We start from the raw sequence: 27097 nt of genomic DNA, 5'->3' as shown, positions 1-27097 counted from the left end.
CGTTGAGAGGTTCAGGGTCAAGGTTCACGGTTGTCACTTTTTTTTTAATATGATTTTTTATTGATTTTATAGAGAGAGGAAGGGGGAGGGAGAGAGAGGGAGAGAAACATCAATGAGAAAGAGTGATCGATCGGCTGCCTCCTGCACACCCCCTACTGGGGTCAAACCCGAAACCCAGGCGTGTGCTCTGACCGGGAATCGAACTGGCGATCTCTTGGTGCACAGACAGATGCCCAACCACTGAGCCACACGGGCTGGGCCTGCTCCTAACTGAAGCGAGACAGTCGATAGGCGGTGGGATTCTTGTCTGGCAACAGTCAGTGTCACAGACGCAAACCCAGGGAAGGAGATATTTAGACTTTTAGACAGAGTTGGAAGTTCGCCAGGTAAGTCAATGGAAGGGAAAAAAGGTTGAAGGAGTTAAATGCTTGCAAGTAAATGATTATGGTGACGGACCGTGGAAACTAGGATAGGTCCGGAAAAGAAAAGGTAGAATCTATGAATTAATTGGGAGTCTCGACGCGGTCAAGGAATGAATTGGACACACCAGGCAAATGAGCTGAAGTTAATGGCAGAGGGAAGATCGCTGGAAGCTGAGATTGAGGTGCAGCCGTTTTCCCAGATGACAAAGTCAATGATATGACCTTGGGAGTAGGGAACCCAGGTGAGCTTGAGGAAAAGATCACTGAAGCTGAGGACTTTGTTTTTAATCAAAGAAAAACAAAGGGAAATAGGAACAACGCTGGCTCTGCAAGGCGTCCCGAATGGCTGAGCCATTAACTTCCAGGCGGCATTTACTTACCCGGGGGCCCAAACCAGGCAGAGTGATTATCTAAGTAACAAGATCATTTCACATTCATTTATACTGGACGGTGACCTGCACAAAGACAATGCCAAACCTACATGGTTCCCTCGACAGTAATTCGGAGTCTCCCTGGATTGCTGATGAAAAGCTGTCAGGGTCCCTGGGGAAAGAATTTTAATTCTCCCCAGAGAGTCCTAGTGGCATTGAACCATAAGGCAAGGACCAGCCTGAACGGGGGTCTCGGGTGCTCCCATCACATCGCTTCTGTGTGTTATCAGCAGGTTGTATCCGACCTTGTTTACAAAGGGTCGTCTGCCCATCTTTAGTCCACCCCGCTCTCCCCTCTCACAGTGGGCGATGGGTTTTTAAAATGCAGTCTCCTTATTTATAAAATATGGATGTAATTTCTGTAACTCTCATATAAATAAATTAGGAAAGAACGTTTTAAAGGTTGTTTTAAATGGGAGGCTCTGGGGTTTGTTTCTGCAGAATAGGCTTTGGTTTCCAGGAAGACCCAGCTTTGCATATGTATCTGTAAGTCAGACCCCTGGTCGAGCCTGGAGGTTTCCGACGAGGGTGGTATCAGCAGGGGCCTCCGGGAGGTCGGACGCAGCGTCAGGCTTGGAAGTAAGACCGGCTCTAAAGCCGGCACCCAAGGCGACTTTCCCAGGGGGCACACTGGGCGGCCGCCTTGCAAAGACGGCAGCCGGGTCTCAGCTCACAGGCCCTGCCCAGGAAACACAGCGCCCAGAGTTGCCACCTGAAAGAGACGCCCGCTTGGGGAAAGGGATTTGCAGAATCCCTGATTTGGGGTAGGGAAGTTAGAGAAAAAGTGTCGTCGGGCACAATTCATGATGTAGGTCAGTTTTGAGGTCCACACAACCTTTAGAGGGGGTGGGAAAGAGTAAGGGCCATCTCGGGGTGGGGAGAGAAACGTGGGCCAAGGGCACCTGTGTCTGGGAGCTTGTCACCTTACTTACGGTTTTCCTTTAAGGCGGCTCTGCCTGTATCACCCACCCTGTGGGAGAGGGAAGGAAAGGAGGGAGGCATTAGGAGAGGGAAACAGAGAACAGGGGAAGGGGCGGGAGGGGGCTGAGCCCCGCGGAGCCTGCAGCGGTGCGTCCCCTCGGCCCACGATCCCCGCTTGCTCCTCTGGCCGCCTCTAGCTCCGCTCTGCCCTGAGTCTGGTCCAGGCTCACCCACTGTCTTCCCGCTCCTGGGACCACACCTCCCTCTTCCCCGTCTCAGCTTCTTACGTCTACAGTTCCCTCCACGGGCCCCACCCTCCCTCCCGGCCACCACCCGGGACAGGCCTCTGCCCTCCTAGCTCCTAGTAAGGTCTCAACTGAAATATCACTTCCCAAAGCCCTTCCCAGAGCCCCCACTTTAAACCACTGCCATAGGTTGTACTTGCCGACACAGCTTTTCCGTTGGCATTGAACGCGTATTTGAGGGACAGCGTTGCCGGAGCCTGCCGGCAGTCGAGCAGTAACCTGATTGAGGGGGTGAGGATTGGAAAAGAAAGACAAGAGACAGGATGGGATCGGGAGGGCTTCAGTACGTGACTGAGCCCCGAGTTTATTTTTCAGCTTGTAATTATAGCACACTTAATGCGGAAGCACATAAACTTAGTGACCCTTGTCCCAATTCCTTCTTTTCACCCTGTTCCTTGTTCTCGTACATACATCATTGGTAGCTGGGACATGCTGCACTTCTGACCCAGCCACGGTTCCTGGACCAAGGTACTTTCTCATACAAGCATTGTTAATATTGGCCTCATGCTGAGCTACTCCTCAGACAAGCATTGTTAATATTGCGCTAAGCTAAGCCCTTCAGGAGGGGGAGCGGGGGGAGCAGGGCGAGTGCTCGCACCGCTGCCCACCACTCGGGTCAATGCCTCAGAGATTTCTCTCTCGATGACACTAGGGCAAGCGGGCCTCCCGGGTCTTTTTCCCAGGGCAGCACCTCGCCCGGCGGGTCCTCCCCGGGGGGAGTCCCGCCGGCTCCCCACACAGCGTGTGTGCTCTCCGCCCTGTAGTCTAGAAGCCCCGGGAGAACAAAGGCAGGGACCGGGGTGTGACTCCCGTGGCGCCCCCATGGCCCACCCGAGCCTGCAGTGAAAACCGCTGCAGGGACCAACCAGTCGTTTATGTTTAATAACCACACTTCGTGTTTGTTCTCTAGGCTCTGACTGCCCACAAACGGCAATATTATTGCTGTCAAAGTAGAAGGATTTAGGTTCTGGTAGGTTTTTTTAAATTAAATGTATTGGGGTAACATTGGTTAATGGGATCAAAAGGGTTTCAAGTGTAGATTTCTATGCACTGTGTGCCCACCACCCACAGTCCAATCACCTTCCTCACCGTATATTAGCCGCCTTCACCCCCTTCCCTCGGGCAGCCACCACACGCTTGTGTCCACGAGTTTCAGTTTTATATCCCACATGTGAGTGACACCACGTGGTTCTTAGCTTTTTCTGTCCGACTTATTTCACTTGCATAACATTCTCAAGGTCCATCCACACCGTCGCATGCAAATGGCAGCGATTCCTCCTTTCTCCTGGCTGAGTAGTATTCCTCCGTGTCCACGCCCCACATCTTCTCTACCCCGTCCTCTATCCCAGGACACCCTGGTTGTCTCCGTGTCTTGACCGCCGTGAATAATGCTGCAGTGAGCACAGGGGTGCGCATATCCTTGCGAATGCATGGTCTAGAGATTTTCTGGTGGATGCACCGAGAGGGGTCGCTAGGTCATGGTGTCCTCATAGGTTTTTTTGTTTTGTTTTGTTTTGTTTTATTTATTTTTATTTATTTATTTAATTTAGTTTTTGTTTAAAATATTGCAGATGTCCCTTTTTCTCCCCAATGACCCATTCCACCCCCCTCCCCAGCCCCTCTCCCCACCATTGTCTGTGTCCTTGGGTTGTGCATAGATGCATATAAATTCTTTGGTTACTCTGTCCCCCTCCACCCACCCGCCCTCCTCCATCCCTCTGACATTCGTCAGTCTGATCCGTGCTTCCATGTCATTAAATCTATTCTGTTCATCAGTTTATTAAGTTCTTTAGATTCCACGTATAAGCGAGATCATGTGATGTTTGTCTTTCGCTGCCTGGCTTATCTCACTCAGCATAATATTCTCCAGGTCCATCCATACTGCCCCAAAGGGTACGCGGTCCTTCTTCTTTACAGCTGCGTAGTATTCCATGGTGTGAATGCCCCACAGCTTTGTTATCCACTCATCTCCTGAGGGGCACTTGGTGCAGCCAGTGTGGGAAACAGTATGGAGGTTCCTCAAAACATTAGAAATGGAGCTGCCGTTTGACCCAGGGATCCCACTCCTAGGAATGTATCCTAAGAACCTGAAACACTGATCAGAAAGAATATATGCCCCCGATGTTCGTAGCAGCGCAGTTTACAACAGCTAAGATCTCATAGGTTTTTAAACGGATCTGAAAACCTCCAAGGGATCACATCTGAGCTGCAGGTTTAAACTGAAGCAAGTGGACACTGGGCCTGGTGCTGGATGGTAACTAACCGCGGCTTGGTGTTTCAGGTTGGGATTGTACAATACGGGGAAAACGTGACCCACGAGTTCAACCTCAACACCTACTCATCCACGGAAGACGTTCTCGTGGCCGCGAATAAAATAGTCCAGAGGGGCGGCCGCCAGACGATGACAGCGCTTGGGATAGACACAGCAAGGTACCCAGTTAAAAAGCGGCCAGAGCCGGCGTCTGTACAGGAATAACTGTCCAGGGCCCCGCCGCCGGGAGTGAACGCTTTCCCTGGTGATGTCCAACACCACCTTGGCTGACGCGGGACTGGGCCCTTCAGCTCATCGTTACGGATTCGGGCTTTGCTCTAATACAGTCTCAACAGTCTTCTTCTCTTTCCTTTCATTCCAAGGGTTTAATTGATGGAAAATTGATCAAAAATCCCAGTAGTCTACTGAACCGTGTCTTTGGGCACTAAAACATAACACAAGTGACCCTCTCCCCTTTACCCTTTGTTCCCAGCCTCTAGGGTAATGTTTCGCGCTCTTCTGCTCCATGTATATGCGTATTCTGGTATGTCTGTGATTTTCTGGTGCCCACTTGGGGCCTATGGAAGCTCTCAAATAGGAGTTTCTAAGAGGCAGAAGTCAGCATTGCCTCGTTTGGGATCATTCTCCGTGCGAGACTGAAAGAAGTGGAACGGACGTCATGTTCTCCACGCTCTCTCCTCCTCTCTTACTTTCTCCAAACTCCCTCCGGCTTCCATCCCTGCCTCACACCCCCTCCCGCCCGGAGAGCTCGTAACCTGCTCTGGGGCGAACCGCCTCCTGAAGAGCCCACAAAGCCGCCCTTCCTCGCAATGCAGAGCCTTGTCTTTTCTGTATTTTCCCACCTCCTTCCGCTCTCACCTCTCGCTGTTTCTCACCCGAGGCACCCTCTGAGCGCATAAGCTTCTGAACAATCAGTAAACAGGAGCAAAACCACTGGGAAGCTGACAAGTCGTTAGACGAATGTTAGTTACCTTCTGCCTTCAACTTCTGGGCTCTCCCTGACTCTGCAGAGCTAAGCGCCCCTGCTGTCCCTTTGCCCGACTGCTAAGATTAGTGTTTAAAGGGGATTAAAAGAGTTACTATGGATACTCCAAAGAATATTGGATATTCAAAAATTTTTAATTTCATGTGCAGCTTTAGACTCACTGATGCTAGAAAAGCATGTGGTTCTAGTTACATGGGGCCCAAGAGAAACTAACCACACACAGCCAGGGAGCCGGTGCGGTTACCTCCCCGACCCGCAGGGCGCAGGCGCAGGGCGTGTGGCTCTGTGTACTGACTGCCCCTCAAAGTGCTGGCCGAGTGTGACCGCACCTGCGAGCCCATCACAGCGCCTTTGAAAGCTCCGGGCCTCTGGGGAGCTGTGCATTTCCCAGAGGCAGCCGCCGGGAGTGAATATGCATCTTTGAAATCTAACTGAAGCACTGTTCTGGCCGGGCTGGCTGCTGCATAAATACCATGTCCCTATATGGGGCTTGCCCGGGTGGCTCGAGGAGGGGAGGGTCCAGCTGCGGGACACAGGGAGCACTGAGTTTTGTATATAAATAGAACTCCACGTGATACGACTAAGTAGTCTTCTTGTCCGTTAGCTTTTCATGTGTAACCGTATTTTTAATTGCTATGTATTGCTTTCAGGCAGGGCCAGTTTCAAACACTATTTTTATTTTTTTTAGAATCCTTTACTTCCATGTTCAGTGTCTCCCAGTTCAAAATATGTCTGTTGTCCCCTTATGCTTGCCCCAAATTTCCTTTCTTTTCGATAAGTTCACACCTTTACTCGTAAGAACTGGATCCTCCTATCCCAATGAGAGGGATTCTCCGGGATGTTTTCATGTTTAAACACACGCAGGGAGGTCAATGTTTAATTTAAAGAAAGGATACTGGACGGTGATGTTGGGGGTTAAGGGCAATTCACTGGAGATACTTGAATCAGGAGGGTGTGCCCGGGAGTCGGCCGGAGGCTACTCCACGCTACAGAGGACGAGCGCTGGTCTCAAGCCGCCAGATGTTCGTCCAGGGAGGTCTGCTGGTCATCTCCCTCGGCCGGGGTTAGCTCAGCTACGGCCTGGATCTTCTAGAGAATTAGGAAGTTGGGTGATCCCCGAAGGAATTAGAACTGTAAAGAGGACTGAGTTCCATGATATTTCTATCTGAATACTATTCTATTTAAATACTAGCCTTTCGAATCTCTTTTCACCTTTGCCTGGGCATGTAAAGGAGTCAGAAAGTCTATTTGTATAGTGTGGATGGCGGAGATACACAGGTCCCCAATGGTCAGTTTTTTTTTCATATTATTTTCTTTTGATAATTTTAGGAAAAAATGAAAATGTAAAAATAATGCAGCAAAATGCTATGTATAAATCGAACAAATTCAAGATGGATGTTAATATCTTGGCTTTAAGCCCTTTTTTTTAAAGTCTTTTTTAAAAAAATTGGTTTCAGAGAGAGGAAGGGAGAGGGAGAGAGAGAGAAACATCAATGATGAGGGAAAATCATCAGGTGGCTGCCTCCCACAGGCCCCCTGCTGGGGATGAGCCCACAACCCCGGCCTGTGCCCTGACCGGGCATCGAACCCTGAGCTCCTGGATCCTAGGTCGATGCTCAGCCGCTGAGCCACACTGGCCAGGCAGCTTTAAGCCATTGTAAAGGAAAAATTATCACGAAAACAACCCCGTCTTTATTCCTACGTCCGAGAGCCCCTTCGCGCACATCACCAGGATCCTCTCTCCCTGCTCAGCAAGTACGGCTCCTGTGCATTCTCTGCGCATCTGCCCAGCGCTAGTGTACTTTGTGCAAACCGTTCGGAAGGCTGGCTTTAGGGGGATGTTTATTTGGCATAACCCGGACTCCAGCTGCCCTTCCTCGTGACCAAGTAGAATATGTAAATGGACCATTCAGTGTGATGATCGCTGCCTTTTGTACCAAAATATGAGAAATATGGCATAAATCCTTTTATTATTTCAGACCTAAGTAGAATGTACTCGTCTCTTCCAAGACCCGGGAGAGGAAAGTGAGTTGAATAAAAGAAGGTAATAGAGCCTGGCCAGTGTGGCTCAGTGGTTGGGTGTCCACCCCAAGAGGTCACAGGTTTGATCCCCGGTTGGGGCTCATGCCCGGGTTGTGGGTTCGATCCCCAGTCAGGGGCCTGCAGGAGGCAGCCGATCAATGACTCTCATCATTGATGTTTCTGTCTCTCTCTCCCTCTCCCTTCCTCTCTCTGAAATCAATAAACACATTTTTTTTAAAGAAAAGAAAATGACAGGGGGGAATGTGTGTGTGTAGAAGACACAGAACAAAAGACATTGTCCATTTCCCCATCTTTTATCTCCACAAATGCCTGTTGAATCACATCAAAATCCGTTTCTTTGCCCGTCCGTTAAAGCATTTTCCTTTCTCTCGAGCTACCTTTTCCACCCCACCCCCAGCAGCCTGTGTCCTAAGACCCAGTTCAGGCCAAATCTTTCACAGCTGCCCCCTCCTTCCCTGGCCCTGCCACTGGGACCACCGCCATCTGCAATTTTTATTCCTACATCCGATTCCACCCCCCACACCCAAGAGCGCCCCCAGGCACAGCCGCCCAGACACCCCTTCCTTCCACCTCCCCCCCAGCCCAGCGCACCTGCCAGCTGTCTAAGCAGGTGGGGGGGGGGTATGGGGGGGGGGGCCTAGAGCAAGAGCTTCGGCCAAAAGCCAGGAAGGGGCCTGTGGAGCGAGGGAAGGGCCCTGTGGAGCGAGGGAAGGGGCCTGTGGAGCGAGGGAAGGGACCTGTGGAGCGAGGGAAGGGGAGTTTATGGAGCAAGGAGAGTGTTTCACACCTGACCTTCTCTAAGTCTGGGATCTGCTCCCGTCACACCCGCCCTCCGAAGTGTCCGCGGGGTGAAACGGTGCCGCCTTTTGTACCCGGGATGCACGGGGATCAGCAGACGGTGCTCCCCAAGGCCTGGAATAAATCTCAACCTGGTGCAAACACTGGCCACCGTGCCTCCCTCTCGAACAGGGGGCGTCAGCGTGGACCTCGGAGGGAGCACGGGGCTCCCCGGGTGCGTTTCCCCTTTGGTTGTGGCTCTGCCTCACCTTGGGCGGCGTTTCATTCGCTTCTCCTTTGCCTGCGATCCTTTCAGGAAAGAGGCGTTCACGGAGGCCCGGGGCGCCCGGAGGGGCGTCAAGAAGGTGATGGTGATAGTGACCGACGGGGAGTCCCACGACAACCACCGGCTGCAGCAGGTCATCCAGGACTGCGAGGGCGATGGCATCCAGCGGTTTTCCATAGCTGTACGTACCGGCTGGGGGCTCAGGCTCGGGCGTGGGGGGAGCGCTGTCACCTGGGGTATCTGCTGAAGGTCACGGAAACAGGGGCGAGACAGGAAACTTCTCCACCTGGAGGCGAACCTGTGCAGGCAGGACGGCCGGTCCCTTGTGTCCTCGGTGCCGGCACAGTGCCAGGCCAGAGACTCTGCAGCCGCCACTGAGGCAGAGGAAGGGGGCCGAGGAGAGGGGGAAGGAGGGAGAGCGGAAGGAAGGGGCCTGGCGTCAGGCTGGGCAACGGGTAGGCCCTGCCTGCTCACCGATGATCCTTCCTGTAGCCTGGGAGGGCGGAAAGTCAGGGCCTGAGTCTCGTTATCACCTGAAAGTCAGTCCACCGTGATCCGCCCACACCCACAGCCTTTGAGGTGCAGGAAGGAGGCATCACCTAACCCTTGTCTCCCCTGGACGGTGTGCCCGGGGCGTAGGGGAACTGCCCCGCCACGGTCAGGCTTTCTTAGGGGTCCGCAGCTGTGGGTGCTCCTCTGCGCACCCGCCTCTCGGGTGGCTGGGAATGGGGAGCACTCGGGACATGCGTGTCGTTGCCTGAAGCCTCTGCGCAGAGCCAGGTCCACTCCATTTACCTCCCCGCCCGTGCAGCCAACGTGGAGCCGCAGCAGCTGCGAAGCATGTCTCCCTGCCAGTGCGTTTAAGCTGCACACGAAGAGCAAAGGGCCGGCGAAGGAGCCGTTCCCATCGGGGCACCTGCGCCAGCCAGAGCCCTCCGCTGTCGGCAAACAGCGCGTCTCTCAGAACGCCGGGGAGAGGCTGTCTCAGTGCTTTCTACCTCTGATGAGTGATTGTTTTCCTAAATCAACTTCTGATCGTTCTGGGACATCAGTTGACTTTGTCTTCATGGTTCCCCCCCATGGAGAGGGACATTCGGGAAAAGAGACTTTCAGACGTGGAGAATCATTTACACCCCTGCTTGCCTAGCGCTCTGTGACTTACAGGGCTCCTTTGTTTGTTTCTGTCTGTCCCGACCTCCCTTGTTCCCCGGGGCTCCCCGAGAAGGGTAGCTTTCCTTCCCCCATCCTCTGAACGAGGAAACCGAGGGGCAGCGGGGCCCATGGCTGTGAGCCAAGTCTAAGGACTCCCCCCACCCGCACCCCCTGACTCATCACATGACCCGCTGCCCTGGCTTCCCTTCGCCAGGCCCCAGTGTCCCTTCGCGGCCGCCCAGCCGTCGGGGTGGAGCTCAGGGTCCTCGCCTGTCCCACGCACGCCCTCAGCCCCCCAGAGGGCACCCCAGCCTCTCCACCTCCCCAGGCGTCGTGCCAGAGAGAGAGGCCAGCGTAGAGACAGGAAGCCTGCGCCAGCCTCACATCGGTCGCGACCTGAGCAACGAAGGGCTCGCGGCGTTTTCAGATGCGCTGAGCGGAAGGGTGGGGTGGGGACAGGCAGAAAGACGCTTGTTCAGATTCAGCCCGCGGCGGTGGTAAGGCGTCGCCGCTCTGAGCTCCGGCTTCCAGGCCCGTAGATCGGGGGACCATTGGTTCCCTCTCCGCCGGCCTCAGGTGAAGAATCAGTGAGGTGAGGCCTGCGAGGGCATCTAGGGCAGGGCAGGCGGGCAGCGGGCGCTGCTCTTTCTGAAGGACCTTTGTCTCAAGGCGTTTGCAGCCACGAGGTAGTAAAATCGCCGTGTTTGAGAGCTAGAAGGATCTTGGAGATAAGATCAGAAACCTGCAGAGACCCCCCCACAGGCGGTAAAATCCACCCACAGGTTGAGAAACCTCAGCAAGCGATCCGCCTTCCTTCTGACCCTTCACTGGGCTGCAAACAGGGACAACCGTCGGCCGAGACATTTCCCTTTGCATCTGGAGTACGGGATAGAAGCATGAACGCGTCACTGTTTCTCTCTTTGCCTTTGCCGTTACTTCTATCAGTTACCTTCTGCCAGGTATTGATGAGTTCGTTCTAACCTCTGGCGCTGTAACCACCCATCCTCTTGCGTGGCTGAGACTGATTCCACGCGGCCCGGGCTTCCCGCTGTGGGGTACCGTCCGCAGTTAGAGCCCGTGGCTGGTCTCCTGCATGCCAGCCAGGGCGTGCCCACTGCCCCAGACACCTGGGTACCATCGGGCACCATCGGGCACCGTCGGCTCGGCTTCCCGCAGAGGACAGGCTAGCATCCCAGGTGTCAGGGGCAGCCCGTGGCTGAATTAACCATCAGCAGCATTATTAGCACGTTAGGAAACCGTCACTGGAAAGAAAGTACCTATCAGTGACGACTTCTTAATCAAGCGACCCTTCTATCGCTTTTACATTGTATCTGGCTACATGCGCGGTGTTTCTTGCCCCTGAATCACTATGTTTCCCTTCGTTGGGTCCCTAGTTCGTAATTCATACTTTGTCTCCCATCTGGTCACAAAGAGGCCTTATACTTGCATTAATCTCCCTGGAGAACCATAAAATCATGAGTTCCTTTCCCACGTGAATCAGGGAATTACCTTTTATCAAACTCCCCTTCAAAATGGTATAAGTAAAAACGTATAAGGAAATAGAAAATCTCACTGTAGCAATAACAGCTCGTCGTTTTCCCAGTTCATACTTCCTTCCCCAGTGAATCCCGTACTGTTTCGGTTTGCGGCAAACTAGGAAATAAGACAGCGACATAGGTGTCCTTCCTCTCTGTGCATCCCCACGGGTTTCTCCAGGTTCACCCGGGCTGCTCGTGGTCAGGTCCACCTGGGGACTGGCCCGTTATCCGCTGGAACGCTCCCCTCGCTCCGTCTTTTCTGACCCACCATTTGATCCTGAACACCATAGAGATGTGTGTTTTTTTGGCGGGGGAGACAGCACCCAAAAAGGACTGGCTACGAAAATAGAAGCCCTGTGATAAAACCGCAAACATTAATCCCTCAGGTTGGGCGCGGGTCCTGAGCGGGTCCTGAGCGGAGAGCCCCCCATCCCTGGGCTCTGCTCTGTCTCCTGAGACCATTAGACATCTCTAGCAAGAGCCTGCTTTAGGTTCAGATTCTAGTCTTACCTGATGGATGGGACTCTAACAGCTGTGAAACTATCACCTACAGCATTCAGATGAAAGTTAGAGAAGTTAGAAATATCTTAGAATTCCACTCGTCTGCACTCAAAATGCAGTCGCCGTGCTCCGTGTGCGTGAATTGGACGCTGCGCATCTGAGACACCTGCCTGGGGGACCTGCAGTTCTAGCAGCTTTACGCATAATCACTCGAAGCTGAAAACAACCCACATGTCCTCAGCAAATAAATTGTGGTGAAGCCATGCCGGGGAAAGGATTCAGCAATAAAAAGGGCTGAACTTCTGACACAGGAGGCAGCGTGGATGGCGGGCTGTCGAAAGCATTATGCAAAATAAAAGAAGCCAGACACGCAAGACTACATACTGTTGATTCCTTAAATGTGACGTCCTGGAAAAGGCAGAGCTGTAAGGACAGAAAATAGATCCGTGTTTGTGAGGGGTCGGGAGGGGGGGGGTTGGCTACAAAGGAGCAAGAGGGAACTTTGGGGGCGACGGAAATACTCCGTGTCTCGATGCGGCGGCGACACATGGTGTAGGCTTGTCAAAACCCAGAACTGTATATCTAAAAAGGGTGAACTTTACTCTATATAAATTAAATCTTACTTTAAAAAGGAATCTTACTTTACGATAAACCTTACTTTAAAAAGTAAACTAAGTGTCCAAGAAGACCTTCTAGGACATCTAAATAATTATAGTTAACGATAACAGATCATTCCTCTGTAAAAAAGAATGTCCCTGTCTTGAGCATTTGGTTTCAAACAGGAAGTCTCACTTGTTTAGTTTCCAGGCTGCCAAGTTAGCTTGCTTCTAGTCCAGTATCTGTTTAAAATATATACGGATCGGACGGCCCCTGGGTAAGATTTTCAGGAAGAACTGCCTGGGCAGGATCAAGCATCTCATTAGTTAACTGCTTTGCCAGCAAACGGTGCTGGCACTGGCTAGAATAATACCAGAGACGTTCAGAAGCTGCCACATGACTTTTGAGCTGTCAGAATTTCATGTGCAGCTGTTAATAACCAGGTACACAGGAGTGCAAGAGAAGAGACTTTCGCAAGCGTACAGGTTGTCCTTAAAGTTTCTTACACCGATCATAGTATGAAACAGTTAACGTTAAGGTAACTACGAATCCTGATAACTACTCTCCCGAGAAGGTCCAAGTACATAAAACTGCATTATGCTCAGATACTGAACAATCTCTAGTTTGCCAGCAAGACGCTTGAGATCCTTTTTTGATTCAGAGAATTTAAACTGTATTCTTGCCGTTTCCGCTGTGTCTTAGATCCTTGGCAGCTATAACCGAGGAAACTTAAGCACGGAAAAATTTGTGGAGGAGATAAAATCCATCGCCAGCCAGCCCACTGAAAAACACTTCTTCAACGTGTCCGATGAGCTGGCTCTGGTCACGATTGTCAAGGCCCTGGGGGAGAGAATATTCACCCTGGAAGGTAGGCGAGGGGGCTGTGCTCCTGATTCCGCGCGTGCTCTCGGCAGCCCAAGCTCGCTGTGGTGGGGTTTCGGTATCCATTCCTGCCACGTGGCTAGTGGATTTCACCGTGCGCAGTAGCCAGTGTGGAACAGTGTCCCTTTCTATACTCTGCCGTTGAGTAGACGGCAGCGTCACACAGGCCCAGTCTGCTGGGCGCTGTCTCTCTGGGAGGACAGGCGGTGCTGACCTGAGCGCCGAGAGGACAGCGGTCAGTGGGGACGCACGGGAACAGAACTGTGGCTGTGTGTTCATATCTTTTCTGTGACACATGTTTAGAGAATGGAGACGCTAGCCCAAGTTTTGTTTTTTTCATTTGTTTCATGTTGGGCTTCTGGAGGACTGTTCTTGTGCAGTAACTTCTTTTTTTAAAAAAACAAAAACAAAACAAAAAACTTCTTTTTTTAATGCTTCTATTGAGTTTTAGAGAGGAATAGAGAGAGTGAAACATTGAGGAGAGAGAGTCATTGATCGGCTGCCTCCTGCACGCCCCTGACTGGGGATGGAGCCCATAACCCAGACATGTGCCTGGCCTGGAATTGATCGGTGACCTCTTGGTTCCTGGGTCAGTGCTCAACCACTGAGCCACACTGACCGGGCTGTGGACAAGCCATTTTTAAGCGGCTTTGGTCTCACAGCAGCCATCCACTGTCATTTATTCACAGGACGGATCACGAGCTTAGCTCTCCTTAAGAAAATGAGTTAGGTTTCCAAGTCCTTGTGCACTTTTAATTTTTTAATTTTTAATTAACACCGGCCGAGATATGATAGGAGCAATCTGTAAAGACCATGTAAAAGAAAAATTACTGGGTTACATGAGATAGTTAAACACAATACAGTCTCATTTCTCATCTCATCTCATGAAGCCAGTAAACATAACCGAAGGCTTGCAGGAATGAAGCCTGGACCGGCTGTTGGGTGGAGAAGGGATCATTTTTCCTTAAGTGACATTTGCAGATGGTTTCTGACCTGGGCACACCATGAGTTAAAGGCTGCACCTGCAGTGCCCAGACACTCCAAGAGTCTCTACATTTAGGAACGAAATTATTTTACGAGGAACTCTTCAGGTTAAAAGTGTCTCCCACACCTGTGTGGCTACCAAAAGAGGGTTTTGACTAGCCTATGTCTGGCTCTCTTTCCTAATGAGACCAGAAAGGGCTTCATTCCCTTGTTGACTTGGGAAATCTCCGTTTCCCTTCAACACTTACCTTTAGGTAGGAAACAGCAACTGTGAAATTCCTACTTGCCGAGCACAGCGCCACCTGGTGACGGGAGGGTGCCGGCAGCCTGCCCGATAAAATCTGCAACGGGCCTGAGGTCTCCCTTTCCCACCAGACTTTGGGAGAAAGGCAGAATTCCCTAACCCGAGGCTGCGCGGTGGTGAGAGGGGCTATCTCCCACCCTGACGGCCCGGGAGGAGCTGGCGGCCGGAGGCTCAGGGATGGACAAGGGGCTCTTCCCGTAATGCCCCTCCAGCGGGCAGATGGCAGAGCTTCCTGCCCTCTGTTCTCAGCCGCCGGCAGCCCCGGAGGGCGCTGGAGACACGCAGGTCTCTCTGCTGCACTTACAGTTGATGTGGCAGCGATAAACCAGACAGCGCCCTCACGTACTGTGGACTTAAAGGTTTCGGTTAAAGTTAGAGTGCATCTCAGTCAGTTAGATCAGAGGGTAATGCGTGAGATGAAAATGATCATCTGAATTCTTGATTGATTTCCCATTGACTCTGGTCCTGTAAAAAGGCGGCTGCTGATGAACTCGTTAACAAATCTGTGCCAGGAAATAACTAGTAAGGGAGTCTGACTCCAGAAATTTCATTGTTCTCATTCCTCCATGAAGAGGCAAACTGACATTCTTAAAATATGCTCTATTTTTAACTTATCTGCAAGGCCAAGGAAATCAGGAACTCCCCACGGAAAGCCAATAAATCAGCATTTCCTCAGTCCCCTCGGAGGCCGGGGCTGTTTGGGGAGCAGCACATTTCCATGCAGTGCTCAGGATTATCTCTGCACTTTAGTAAAGACCTTCAGAATGGGCACAGGATCGTAAATGTGTGTGTGTGAGATCGAGTGGCACATGGCCTGGAGCCCTGTCAGAAGGCCCCCTCCTGACCTGTGAGTGATACCCACAGCCGGAAATTAGAGCAAATACGAACCCAGAATCCCCACCCCCTTCATCAAGCAATGAGATTCTGAGAGGGTCTCTAGCCAGACATACAGGTTAAAATGTGAATGACATTTTCACAGCCCTGGAAGTATCAGGTTAGTTCAGCCTGATGTCTCAGCAGAATTCCCGGGGCGACAGGATGAGACAGGGGTTTCCCACTACGGGACTTTCGGCTTTACCTGGTGGGTATAAAGCACGGTGGGACCTGTTGGCAGCTAATGGGTATGGACACAGTGTGAATGGAGATTCCCACCAACTGCAGGGAGGTGAGACAGCCCTCCTGCAAATGTGCCCTCTCCCCAGCCCTGCCCAGGAACTTCAGACGGTGAGATGGGGCTCGAAAATGCCTTAAAGGTGTTGAAGTCCTGCTTGGTAAAGACCACAGGCTGCAGGGGTCTCTGTCTTCCGCAGATGGGCAGGGTGCTAACGGGCCTTTCTCTTCCTGTCCCAGCCACAGCCGACCAGTCCGCGGCCTCCTTTGAGATGGAGATGTCACAGACCGGCTTCAGTGCTCACTACTCCCAGGTATGTCGACCACCTGTAAACGAAATGGCTTTTTTAATTTTTCTTTCAAGAAAATAAAAGCTACTTCAAGAATGTGTTTCAAGAATATAAATTTTTTTTGAGGTTTCCTCCCCAAACCACATTACAAGCGCGACTTGCGGTTGGTGGCCTGGATGGCCATTCAGACCGTGAGGACGTTTCTAATCCAAACAGGAGGACGGCGTTCACAGCCTCTTATAGGAAAACGCGTGCTCTCCCGCAGCTCACTACATGCTTCTTAATAACTGTGAATCCGTGCGAGGTCCCCCTTACGTAGTTATACATCCGGCCACGTGAAATACTTAATTTAAAATATTTGCTAAGGAGAAGGAATGTGTCTTTTTCTCAGTGTTGAGATAGTCAGGGTTTTACGAGAATTCCACGCTCGTGACGTAGGGTTCTTGGCACCCATGGCACAGCATCAGGAAATGTATCCTTTGTAGCTGATGGAGAAAAGGCAGGATGGTCCCCGCACAGCGCGTTGACATTTCAGCGTGCGACGGTGCCACCGGGGACCTCGGGCAAGCCTGCTGCCCTGAAGATGGAGATGGCGGTGACGGCGGCTGGCCCACGCGGCCGTCGGAGGACCGCGTGGGTTAACGGGTGTACGGCGCGTGGAAGAGGGCCCCTCGCGTTGCTAATGTTTTCTCTTTTCCGATGCCAGGACTGGGTCATGCTCGGGGCAGTCGGAGCCTACGACTGGAATGGAACTGTCGTCATGCAGAAGGGGAGTCAGATCCTAATCCCCCAAAACACAACCTTCAACGTGGAGTCCACCACGAAGAACGAGCCCCTCGCTTCCTATTTAGGTAAAGTGGGGATGTAATTAGTAGAAAGTTACTGGGCTTTGATTCTGTGTTGTTTTAGCTTTAGTATCATTTGCTTAGGTTTATATTGGCTCACTTCCAACTATGCAGGGTGGCTTCCAGGGGTCGCTATTTTGCAGGACCTGTGAGAGTCCCTGGTCTCCGAGCAGCCGAACGCAAAGCCGTTCTTTCTCAGAAGGCTGCCCAGCGCAGGCGTGATTGAGCCTCGCGTGTGCACTTTTCGAGGTCTCCTGTGTCTGGTGCTCTCATTAACGTCAAGGAGAGCTTGGGACCCGGCGGACAGGAAACGAGGCTAGAAAAAGAAACCTTGACCCAGCCGATATCCCGAAGATCAGACTCCCGTTTTATTTTGTTGTGAGAAAACCACTCAACATAACTACTCTTTTAGCCAATTTTTAGGTGTATATGATTGTTGACTATCCATAGTCTCGTTAGTTTCTTTTTATGATCCCTGATTCTGGAAAAGAAACTTTGGATTTGTTTTGTCATATAGCATCTTCTTTAATAGCTCTGCTCAACAAGACAAATATCGAGCTCAAACCCAGCGATGTAACACCATCTCATTCTCCAAAGACCTACCTGCATGGGTCTGGTATCACCTCATGCTAGATCTGTACCAGGCAGGGGGCTGTCTAGGGGACACCCGGGGACTCTTCTATCACTGACTGATCTCAGTCAACCGCTGGAAGGGCCTAGCAGGAGAAGGAGCCCCCAGGTATGGTTTCCCAGCTCTTTCCTCACTCAGCAAGTATTTTGGAAATACCCTTTTGCCCGAGAACTGGTGCTTGGCTCAGGATGCAGGGTACAGGAAACAAACACCTCGCAGGGCTCGTGGTTGAGCATGTTAGCTCTCCTCTCCGAGATCTTTCTGTCCTGAAGGCATCTTTTTCTCTCTCCTAGCTTCCTCCTGCTTTAAGAGGGGGTAGCAGGTATTTAGTGGTAGGTCCCTGCATCTCCTGTTCCAGGGCACATGTTAAAGCTGTAGAGGAAACGAAACTTTAAAAGAATAAAGGCCCGAGGTTTCTAGAGAAATAAAAATATATGATAAGCAGCAGATATAACATGAGTGCTAAGACCCCGTAAGACGTGTTGAAATGAAAGAATGAAAGTCTGGTCTATTTCTTATTAAAGTCCTATTAGATTCCGCTCCGGCGAGAGAGCAGTTAGGATATTCACGCATTGTTCTAAGGCTCACACTTTACGAAAGAAAGTGCCAAACTGAGATACGTCGATCTAAGATTATATAAAGGATTTGGAAAGTCTCCTTCTACCTGTCCCTCTCCCCAAAGAACTTGAAGAAAATGATTGTTAGAAAGCAAAGTGTATGTCTTTTAACTATGTGGAGGGTTGTGATGTAAAATGAAGGCGTTGGGCTTAAAATTCGTATTGAGTTTTAACATTAAAGGAGATCTTAGCATATGGTGAGCATCTGATTTTCCAAATTAAGAAACTGAAGAATTGAAAAATTATGTCACAACTGCCTATGGCCATCTGAAGCTGGAAGGGAGGCCCCGATTCCTCCTCCGGGGCCGATGTGGCTGTGCCACGCGCCTGACCGGGCTGGTCGAGGAAGCGCTGATAAGTAATGAGTGCCTGCAACGTGCCCAGCCCCGAGTTAGGAATAGGGGGTGCCAGATAAATAAGGTATATCTACCCCGTCAGTGAGGAAGCTACATTTTTGGAAGAGAGATGACAGAGGATGAGCCAAACCATCGTGGTTAGTATAGTACATACTGTGGCATAGAGGACCCGCGAAGACCACGGGAGGCTAGAGCGGAGAGCTTCTAAAGGTCCTTCACACCTAAGATCGTACGGGGCTGTTTTATGGGAAATACTTTACAATCAAGAACCAGGTTAACCTGAGGCTCCTTCCTGTCCCAGCCAGAAGAACCCCGGAACATTTATCCTCATGTATGATGGTGGCATGTAAATTAGTGTGGAATTTTTTAGGAAGATCATTCGACAGTGTGCATACAGAGCCGTAAAAATGTTCACACTGCATTGACCCTGAAAATTTTTTAAAATATGTTTTTATTGATTTCAGAGACAGGAAGGGAGAGGCAGAGAGAGAGAGAGAGAAACATCAATGATGAGAATCATTGATCAGCTGCCTCCTGCATGCCCCCTACTGGGGATCGAGCCTCCAACCCGGGCCTGTGCCCTGACCGGGAATCGAACCAGCAACCTCCTGGTTCATGGGTCGGTGCTCAACCGCTGAGCCACGCTGGCCAGGCAAACCTGAAATTTTACTTCTGGGACTCTAACCTAAGGCGAAAAATACAGTTCTTTAAGAATACCAACTGAACAATGATTTTCCTTTATAGTTATTCATGAAAATGGGGGAAATAGTATATCTTAAATGTCAAAAAATACAGGAATAGTCAAGTAAATGATAAATCCACTTAATGGAACCCAGCAGAGTAAGGACTATAAAGCTGCTGCTCCTGTGGTACCCAGACCTGGAGTGGTGATGTCACTGGGCGCACAGTCAGGCTCCTCTGAGGTCACGGGGACTCGAGTTTGTCTTCTGACTGTGCCCTGAGCTGTGACTTTAGGAAAATTACTTTTTCCTCAAAAGCAATTTGCTTTTTTCTGATATGGAAATAATTACTATATGTGTGTGTGTGTGGTAATAATATATATGTATATATACATATATGTAATTTGGATTAGGAATATTAATTAGGAATATTAATTAGGATTATACCTGACAGGCAGTCAACACTCAATAGGTGTTGTCTGGTTTTTACTATTATGTAGTGTTATATAATAAACATTCCTCTTACTATTGCGGTAGGCAGCGTAATTGACCCCAAAGATGGCCATGTCCTAATCCCCGGACCCGGACCTCATATGGCAGAAGGAACTTTGCAGATGTGATCAAGTTAAGGATTTTGAGATGAAGACACTCTCCTGGGTTATCTGGCAAGGCCCAGTCTAATCTCAGGAGTTCTTCAGCTCAGAGAGTCTCTTCTGGGCATCGTCACAGGGAGATAGGACTATAGCAAAAAGGTCAGAGAGAGGCAATGCTGTGAGCTTTAAAGATAAATGACCACATGGGTGGTCTCTGGAAGCCGCAAAGAGAAAAGAAATGGATTCTCCCTGGAGCCTCTAGAAACGGACACAGCCCTGCCCAAACCGTGGCATTGGCCCAGGGAGACCCTAGGTCAGACTTCTACCTCTGTAAGGTAATAAATCTGGGATGTGTTAAGCCACCAAGTCTGTGGTAATTGGTCACAGTGGCAATAGAAAGCCGATACACGTATATTGTATATAATACTGACAGTAGCTGACCTTAATACTACTACTAAGCGGCACTGAGTGCAGACAAACTTACAGCACTTGCATGAAGTCCATGTGTGTGACACTGTCGCTTGGGAAGTTCACACATTTTAATTAAGAATGTTACAGTATTTTGGTATACTGCGCTATCGTTATCCGATTAAATTCTTTAAAAATAAATATTCCTTAAAAAATCCTCAATTCCCAAAAAGCTTGGGTTCATGGTGGCTTAGAGCAAACTTAGAGAGCTCACAACTTAAAGATATCCCAGACAGCAACAGAAAACTAAGAGAGCCTTCATTCCTGACCAGTGTTCATAATACATGACTCCTCTCTGCCCTAAAAGGGAGCCTGGGGCATGTTGTCTGCGATCTAAGACGACATTTATTCTGTTTCAGAAATCTTCTGTGAGCTTAGTCACAGCTTAGCACTCAAGACGTTATGCCTACATCAAGTTTAATGTATATAAAACGTCTTTCAAAATAGAAAAAAGCATCCAGAAAGGGGCAGTATTCTAAAATGGATCTTAGCGTATTGGGTGCCGACTGTGAGGGGCGAGAGCGTGTATCTGGCCTCTGTCCTTTGGCAGGTTACACCGTGAACTCTGCCACCACCCCCGGAGGACAGGTGCTGTACCTCGCGGGCCAGCCTCGGTACAACCACACCGGCCAGGTCATCGTCTACAAGATGCAAGGCGGGGCCGTGAGCATCCTCCAGACCCTCCGGGGAGAGCAGGTGAGCTTGGAAGTCATGGCTGTAAATCACTCCGTCCATACTCTGTGTAGAGTTAACTGCTTATTGTCCTAAACTTAAAAAATAACAGTAGCCCATATTCAACCTCACCTGAGATCAGGGTGTGCGTTAGGCCCTTGGAGGCATGGGAAGTATCTGTGTCTTTGGCCTCAGGAATATTTCAGTCAGATGGGGTGGAGCTAAGATGTACGAAGATGAAAATACGGGTGTACAAATATTCATACAAGGAAAGAGCAAAACCGTTAGGAAGCGAGGCTGACACTGGCACAAGCAGTAATTCAGAAGGTGGAGAGATTGTTTTTAGCTCAGGCTGGTGCAGAAAGTCTTCGTGAGAGACAAAACCTGGGCGCGTCCAGAGGGGAAGCGAGAATGCAGACGGGTGGGAAGAGCAGGGGACAGGCCAGGTAAGGAGAACTCGGTCCCTGATGTGTGAGGCGTCCGGTGACAGACTGAAGGGTTAGGGGTTGTCTCTTGGTTGTAACTGGAAATTGTTCGTAACATGTAAAATCGGAAAATTCTCATTAAACAACACTGAATAGTAAAGGAGTTTAAGAAGTTACACACGCAATATGCAAACATACGTATAGGTAAAAATATTTTTTAAAGTGTTTTTAAAACAAACACTTTTGCTATTGCTGATTATAACTGAATCATAATACTTTGGGTCATTTTGATTCCTTTTTTATAGTTTTCTGTATTTTCCAAGTGTTCTATAATGAGAATTTGTTAACTTTACTCTGTAATCCTCGTGGGCCAAGGGGGGTTCTCCCTAGACTGCCCCCCCCATCAGCACCATGCGCACACACACACACGCACACACACACATGCACACACGCACACACATGCACGCACACACGCACACGCACGCACACACACACTCGCACACACACACACACGCACAGCACTGGGAAGGGAAGGCAGCCTTCCTCCACCAGGGGTCCCCAGCAGCCCCGCAGGAGCTCAGCTCGGGTGCCGGGAGGCAGAGGTCAGGCAGGTGAAGAGCCAGCGTCCGTCAGAGCACCCTGGACGCATGGGCATTGCCGGCAGGTTCCCGCTGAGGGCGTGCAGCTGTGGGCGTCACTGGCCTCCGGGAAGCCCAAAATATGTCGCCTGTGTCAGATACAAATACAGTGTTCGAGTCAGAGGTTAATTTTACCAGTCGTGGCAATCCTACAGGTTTCCAGGGGGCAGAGAGCAAGCCAAGGGCAGACTTTCACAGACCAGGTGGGAGGGTTTCATTAGCCCTTTGTCACATGTGCAGTTGGGAAGACACGTCGACAGTAAAAACAGGATATTGCTGGAGCTCAAGGGTGAGGCCGGAAGAGCCTGCAGTGGCATAACCACAGTGAAGTGGCGCAGGGGCCTGGTGGCCTCAGCGAGGAGGGGTTAACGGGGGGGAACGAAGGCATCGTAGGTCCCTTATCACCGTTAATGGTCTACAAGCAGGAAGCGTGCACCTTTGGGAAAGAAATGCTTGTGGAAGCCTGAGGGGAGCATCACAGACGATTTAAATTGTGAATGACTTCATTTCAAGCCTGGAATCTGGGAGAAATACGGCACCAGGATTAGACTGTCAGCAACTCAAGCAGTTCAGATATTTTCACCCACTTGGAAGTTGGTCTTAGGCATGTTTTCTGTAACAGTGAACACAATTCCAATGGCTGCAGGTGCCAGGTGGGCAAAGTCCATGAATCAGCTGCCGAATAGGAATAGGAATCAGTGGGGACCACGGGCCGTCTGAAGGCTTAGCTCCCACTCTGCTCCGGGCGGCTGCAGCCATACGGGAACGAAGGCCCGAAGTTGCCAGACCTTACAACGTTTTAGTCGCATTTTTGATGAATTTAACCTTTAAAAAACCCTTTAAACCCTTCATAAGCCTGAGAAAAGGGTATTCAGAAGTCAGTGTCTAGCAATTGTCTAAACGTCTAGCCGTGTCTGGACGTGTAGACTCGGAGCCTTGAGAGGGAGGAGAGAACGGATCTTCAGTTTGTGGCAGGGGAAGAGCTGGGAAGGACTGTGTAGGGTGAGAGAAAGGGGCGGAACGCAGGTCTGAGCCTAGTGGAGCCAACACGTCGGGCTGGGGGAAGGGAAGGGAGCCAGCAAAGGTGGGAGGGAGGGAAGGGCAGTCGGGTACATGGCAGAACCCAAAGGGCAAAAATAAAGCCATGGACGCGGAGACAGCAAGTGTGAATAAGGACTTACCAAGAGCGTCAACTCTGGGGAAGGCTGGCGCATTTAGACAATGAGGCCTGAGTCCCTGCGTTTCCCTAAGATACATCCCTACCTTTAAAGAGATGACACATGGCTGCAAGGGGGCGGTCCCTGCAATCCCATCATAGTTTTCTGTCCCCCACAGCTGCTGGGACAAGACCAAGCCCTTTGGTTACGCAGACAGTCTCTAGGCCTGTGGGGTGAAATATGCACTGCCCCGTATTCCCACACGTTCCGCTCCTCCTGTATTTCAGTGCATATGTTCACATCGCTGCATCTCAGCATACCTGAGGCCTTTCCGAATGCCTTCCATTGTTGAGCTCATTTTGTTTCCTTTGAAAAAAAATAAAAATCATTGCAGTATTACTGACCGTTCCTGATTTGTGGAGAAGGAATAGGTTGGGGGAAACCTAAAGGAAGTCATTTCTCTTAAGCTACGGACTCTAACAGCCGCTCCTCCTCCTGGAGGGACCTGACGGGCCGTTGGTCTCAGGCGAGAGCCGGGAAGAGCTGTCAGGTGGCACCCGCTTCCACAGCTCCCCTCCTCTGCCGGCCGAGTCCCAGACGCCCCTGGGTTGGCGTCGGTAGAAGAAAGGCAGCTTTTAGCTTCCCGGGGAATTCGGAGGCTCACCACACGGCTGTTTGGTTTGGTTCTGTCTTGTCCTAGATCGGGTCCTACTTCGGCAGTGTCCTGACAACAGTGGACATCGATAAAGACTCTAGCACGGACCTGCTTCTGGTGGGGGCCCCCCTGTTCATGGGAGCCGAGAAGGAAGAGCAGGGGAAGGTGTACGTGTACGCCCTGAACCAGGTAACGGGCGCGGGGCTTCGGGGAACCAGGACCGTCTCCTCCGTTCTTCTAATTTCAAAGAGAGGACGTGGCACTAGGTTTCCACTCACTTTGGAAAAAGGGGCAGAGAGGGTTTCAGGGCCCACTCCCACCTCGGTCTCTAAACGAGCGTTTCGGGTTCTAACACAGACGTTCAAACCGCTAGGGCTTTTCTGCTTTGAAAATGTGAACTATTCTTTTTAAACAGGATAAATATAAGTCTCGCTACACTGCCCAGGGAACTGCAGGCAGCCAGTCCTGAGCTCTGCCCGGGGTGTGGGGAGCCTCGGCACCCCATGGGGTGGGCTGGGTGAGCCGGGGGTTGGACAGACGGGCGGGGAACTTCAGGCAAGGACACCGGACATTTCCAGCAAACTCCTGAGGTCTGGGAATACTTCGCTGGGCTGGAGTGAGATTCTGTTTCCCACCCCTGACTTGAGACCTTATTTGTTAGGTGAGATTTCTTCATTAAAATAGGTGTGTTTTGTTTTGTGTGGGTTTTTTTTGGTTTGGTTTTGTTTTGTTTTTGCTGCTAACAGCAAAGTCAATATTCATCTATTTGGTTTTTAAATTTTAAGAGTCTCTCCGCATTAATTATTTAACTCTCGAATGATATGCTTTTCTTTCCACCCTTTTTGGGGGGTCTTCCTCCTGCCAGCTTTTTGGGTCCTGTACTGTTTTGTCCCCTTTCCCAGGAAAGTGTGTTCCTCGCTGTCCATCGTTGCCAGTACTTTCTGGCCTTCCTGAGTTTTTGGCTTTTTCACTCTGGATAGGTTTGGGAAACGTTTGCTTTCGAACAGAGTAGACCTTCTCTTTAAGGGGAACCTGCAGAGGCTTTTCTACGAAGCACAGTGCTGGGCGAAGAGAGCACAGCCGCGGGAACTGAGGGTCTCAGATTCCAGTTCTGCTTTGGAAAGAGGCTGGGGGCCGCGCCTCGGCCGGTGGCATCGAGAGAGCCCGTTAAAGCCCCGTCCTCCCGCCCACACTCCTGCCGCCCGTCCTTTAAAAGCCCTGGCCTCGCTCTCAGAGGGCCCGGCCTCCGAGGCATTTCACCACCGCTCCGCCGGTGTGGGAACGTCGCGCGTGGTCCGGCCCGCGCCCGATTCCGCGCCGCGCGGCCTCAGCGCCGGGCGCGTCCTGCTTGTGTCTCCGCCAGACGCGGTTCGAGTATCAGACGAGCCTGGAGCCCGCCCCGCAGACGTGCTGCTCGTCGCTGAAGCACCGCGCGTGCCCCAGGCGGCACCGGCGCGAGCCCTGCGGGGCGCGCTTCGGGACGGCCATCGCCGCCGTGCGGGACCTCAACCTGGACGGGTTCAACGACGTGGTGATCGGGGCGCCGCTGGAGGACGACCACGCGGGCGCCGTGTACATCTACCACGGGCGGGGCCGGGCGCTCAGGAGGCAGTACGTGCAGGTGAGTCTGCGGGCACGGGGTGCTGCTGCCCGGGCGCCCCAGGGGTGCTCCAGCCCGGCCCGCCCCAGGGATGCTCCAGCCCGGCCCGCCCCAGGGATGCTCCAGCCCGGGCCCGCCCCCAGGGGTGCTCCAGCCCGGCCCGCCCCAGGGATGCTGCAGCTCAGGCCCCGCCCCAGGGGTGCTCCAGCCCGGCCCCGCCCCAGGGATGCTCCAGCCCGGCCCGCCCCAGGGATGCTCCAGCCCGGCCCCGCCCCAGGGATGCTCCAACTCAGGCCCCGCCCCAGGGGTGCTCCAGCCCGGCCCCGCCCCAGGGGTGCTCCAGCCCGGCCCCGCCCCAGGGATGCTCCAGCCCGGCCCGCCCCCAGGGATGCTCCAGCCCGGCCCGCCCCCAGGGATGCTCCAGCTCAGGCCCCGCCCCAGGGGTGCTCCAGCCCGGCCCGCCCCCAGGGATGCTCCAGCCCGGCCCGCCCCCAGGGATGCTCCAGCCCGGCCCCGCCCCAGGGGTGCTCCAGCCCGGCCCCGCCCCAGGGGTGCTCCAGCCCGGCCCCGCCCCAGGGATGCTCCAGCCCGGCCCGCCCCCAGGGATGCTCCAGCCCGGCCCCGCCCCAGGGGTGCTCCAGCCCGGCCCCGCCCCAGGGGTGCTGCTGCCCGGGCGCCCCAGGGGTGCTCCAGCCCGGCCCCGCCCCAGGGGTGCTCCAGCCCGGCCCCGCCCCAGGGGTGCTCCAGCTCAGGCCCCGCCCCAGGGGTGCTCCAGCCCAGCCCCGCCCCAGGGATGCTCCAGCCCGGCCCGCCCCAGGGATGCTGCAGCTCAGGCCCCGCCCCAGGGGTGCTCCAGCCCGGCCCGCCCCAGGGATGCTCCAGCTCAGGCCCCGCCCCAGGGGTGCTCCAGCTCAGGCCCCGCCCCAGGGATGCTCCAGCCCGGCCCCGCCCCAGGGATGCTCCAGCCCGGCCCCGCCCCAGGGATGCTCCAGCTCAGGCCCCGCCCCAGGGATGCTCCAGCCCGGCCCCGCCCCAGGGATGCTCCAGCTCAGGCCCCGCCCCAGGGGTGCTCCAGCTCAGGCCCCGCCCCAGGGGTGCTCCAGCCCGGCCCCGCCCCAGGGATGCTCCAGCCCGGCCCCGCCCCAGGGATGCTCCAGCTCAGGCCCCGCCCCAGGGATGCTCCAGCCCGGCCCCCCCCCAGGGATGCTCCAGCCCGGCCCCGCCCCAGGGATGCTCCAGCCCGGCCCCGCCCCAGGGATGCTCCAGCCCGGCCCCGCCCCAGGGATGCTCCAGCCCAGCCCCCCCCCAGGGATGCTCCAGCCCGGCCCCGCCCCAGGGATGCTCCAGCTCAGGCCCCGCCCCAGGGATGCTCCAGCCCGGCCCCGCCCCAGGGATGCTCCAGCCCGGGCCCCGCCCCAGGGATGCTCCAGCCCGGCCCCCCCCCCCCAGGGGTGCTCCAGCCCGGCCCCGCCCCAGGGGTGCTCCAGCCCGGCCCCGCCCCAGGGATGCTCCAGCTCAGGCCCCGCCCCAGGGATGCTCCAGCTCAGGCCCCGCCCCAGGGATGCTCCAGCCCGGCCCCGCCCCAGGGATGCTCCAGCTCAGGCCCCGCCCCAGGGATGCTCCAGCCCGGCCCCGCCCCAGGGATGCTGCAGCCCGGCCCCGCCCCAGGGATGCTCCAGCCCGGCCCCCCCCCCCAGGGATGCTGCAGCCCGGCCCCGCCCCAGGGATGCTGCAGCCCGGCCCCGCCCCAGGGATGCTCCAGCCCGGCCCCCCCCCCCAGGGATGCTGCAGCTCAGGCCCCGCCCCAGGGATGCTCCAGCCCGGGCCCGCCCCAGGGATGCTCCAGCCCGGGCCCGCCCCAGGGATGCTCCAGCTCGGGGCCCGCCCCAGGGATGCTGTAGCCCGGGCCCACCCCAGGGATGCTCCAGCCCGGGCCCCGCCCCAGGGATGCTCCAGCCCG

General features: G+C 53.2%; 1 protein-coding gene across 1 annotated transcript in view; it reads left to right on the top strand.

The window, feature by feature from the left end:
* Positions 1–27097, top strand: part of ITGA1 (integrin subunit alpha 1) — a 128380-nt gene that overhangs the window by 73137 nt on the left and 28146 nt on the right. Inside the window, exons 7-14 of the mRNA XM_087815266.1 lie at positions 4361–4509; positions 8473–8623; positions 12933–13098; positions 15751–15824; positions 16507–16651; positions 20541–20686; positions 23583–23726; positions 24901–25158. Of these exons, the coding sequence (XP_087671392.1) occupies positions 4361–4509; positions 8473–8623; positions 12933–13098; positions 15751–15824; positions 16507–16651; positions 20541–20686; positions 23583–23726; positions 24901–25158 (1233 nt within the window). The remainder of the gene's footprint in view (positions 1–4360; positions 4510–8472; positions 8624–12932; positions 13099–15750; positions 15825–16506; positions 16652–20540; positions 20687–23582; positions 23727–24900; positions 25159–27097) is intronic.

Source organism: Miniopterus natalensis, chromosome 3, assembly GCF_054644295.1.
Source record: "Miniopterus natalensis isolate mMinNat1 chromosome 3, mMinNat1.hap1, whole genome shotgun sequence".
In the NCBI taxonomy this organism is placed as follows: Eukaryota; Metazoa; Chordata; class Mammalia; order Chiroptera; family Miniopteridae; genus Miniopterus; species Miniopterus natalensis.
The sequence above is the reverse complement of the archived record's forward strand: the minus strand, read 5'-3'. Positions and strand labels throughout refer to the sequence as shown.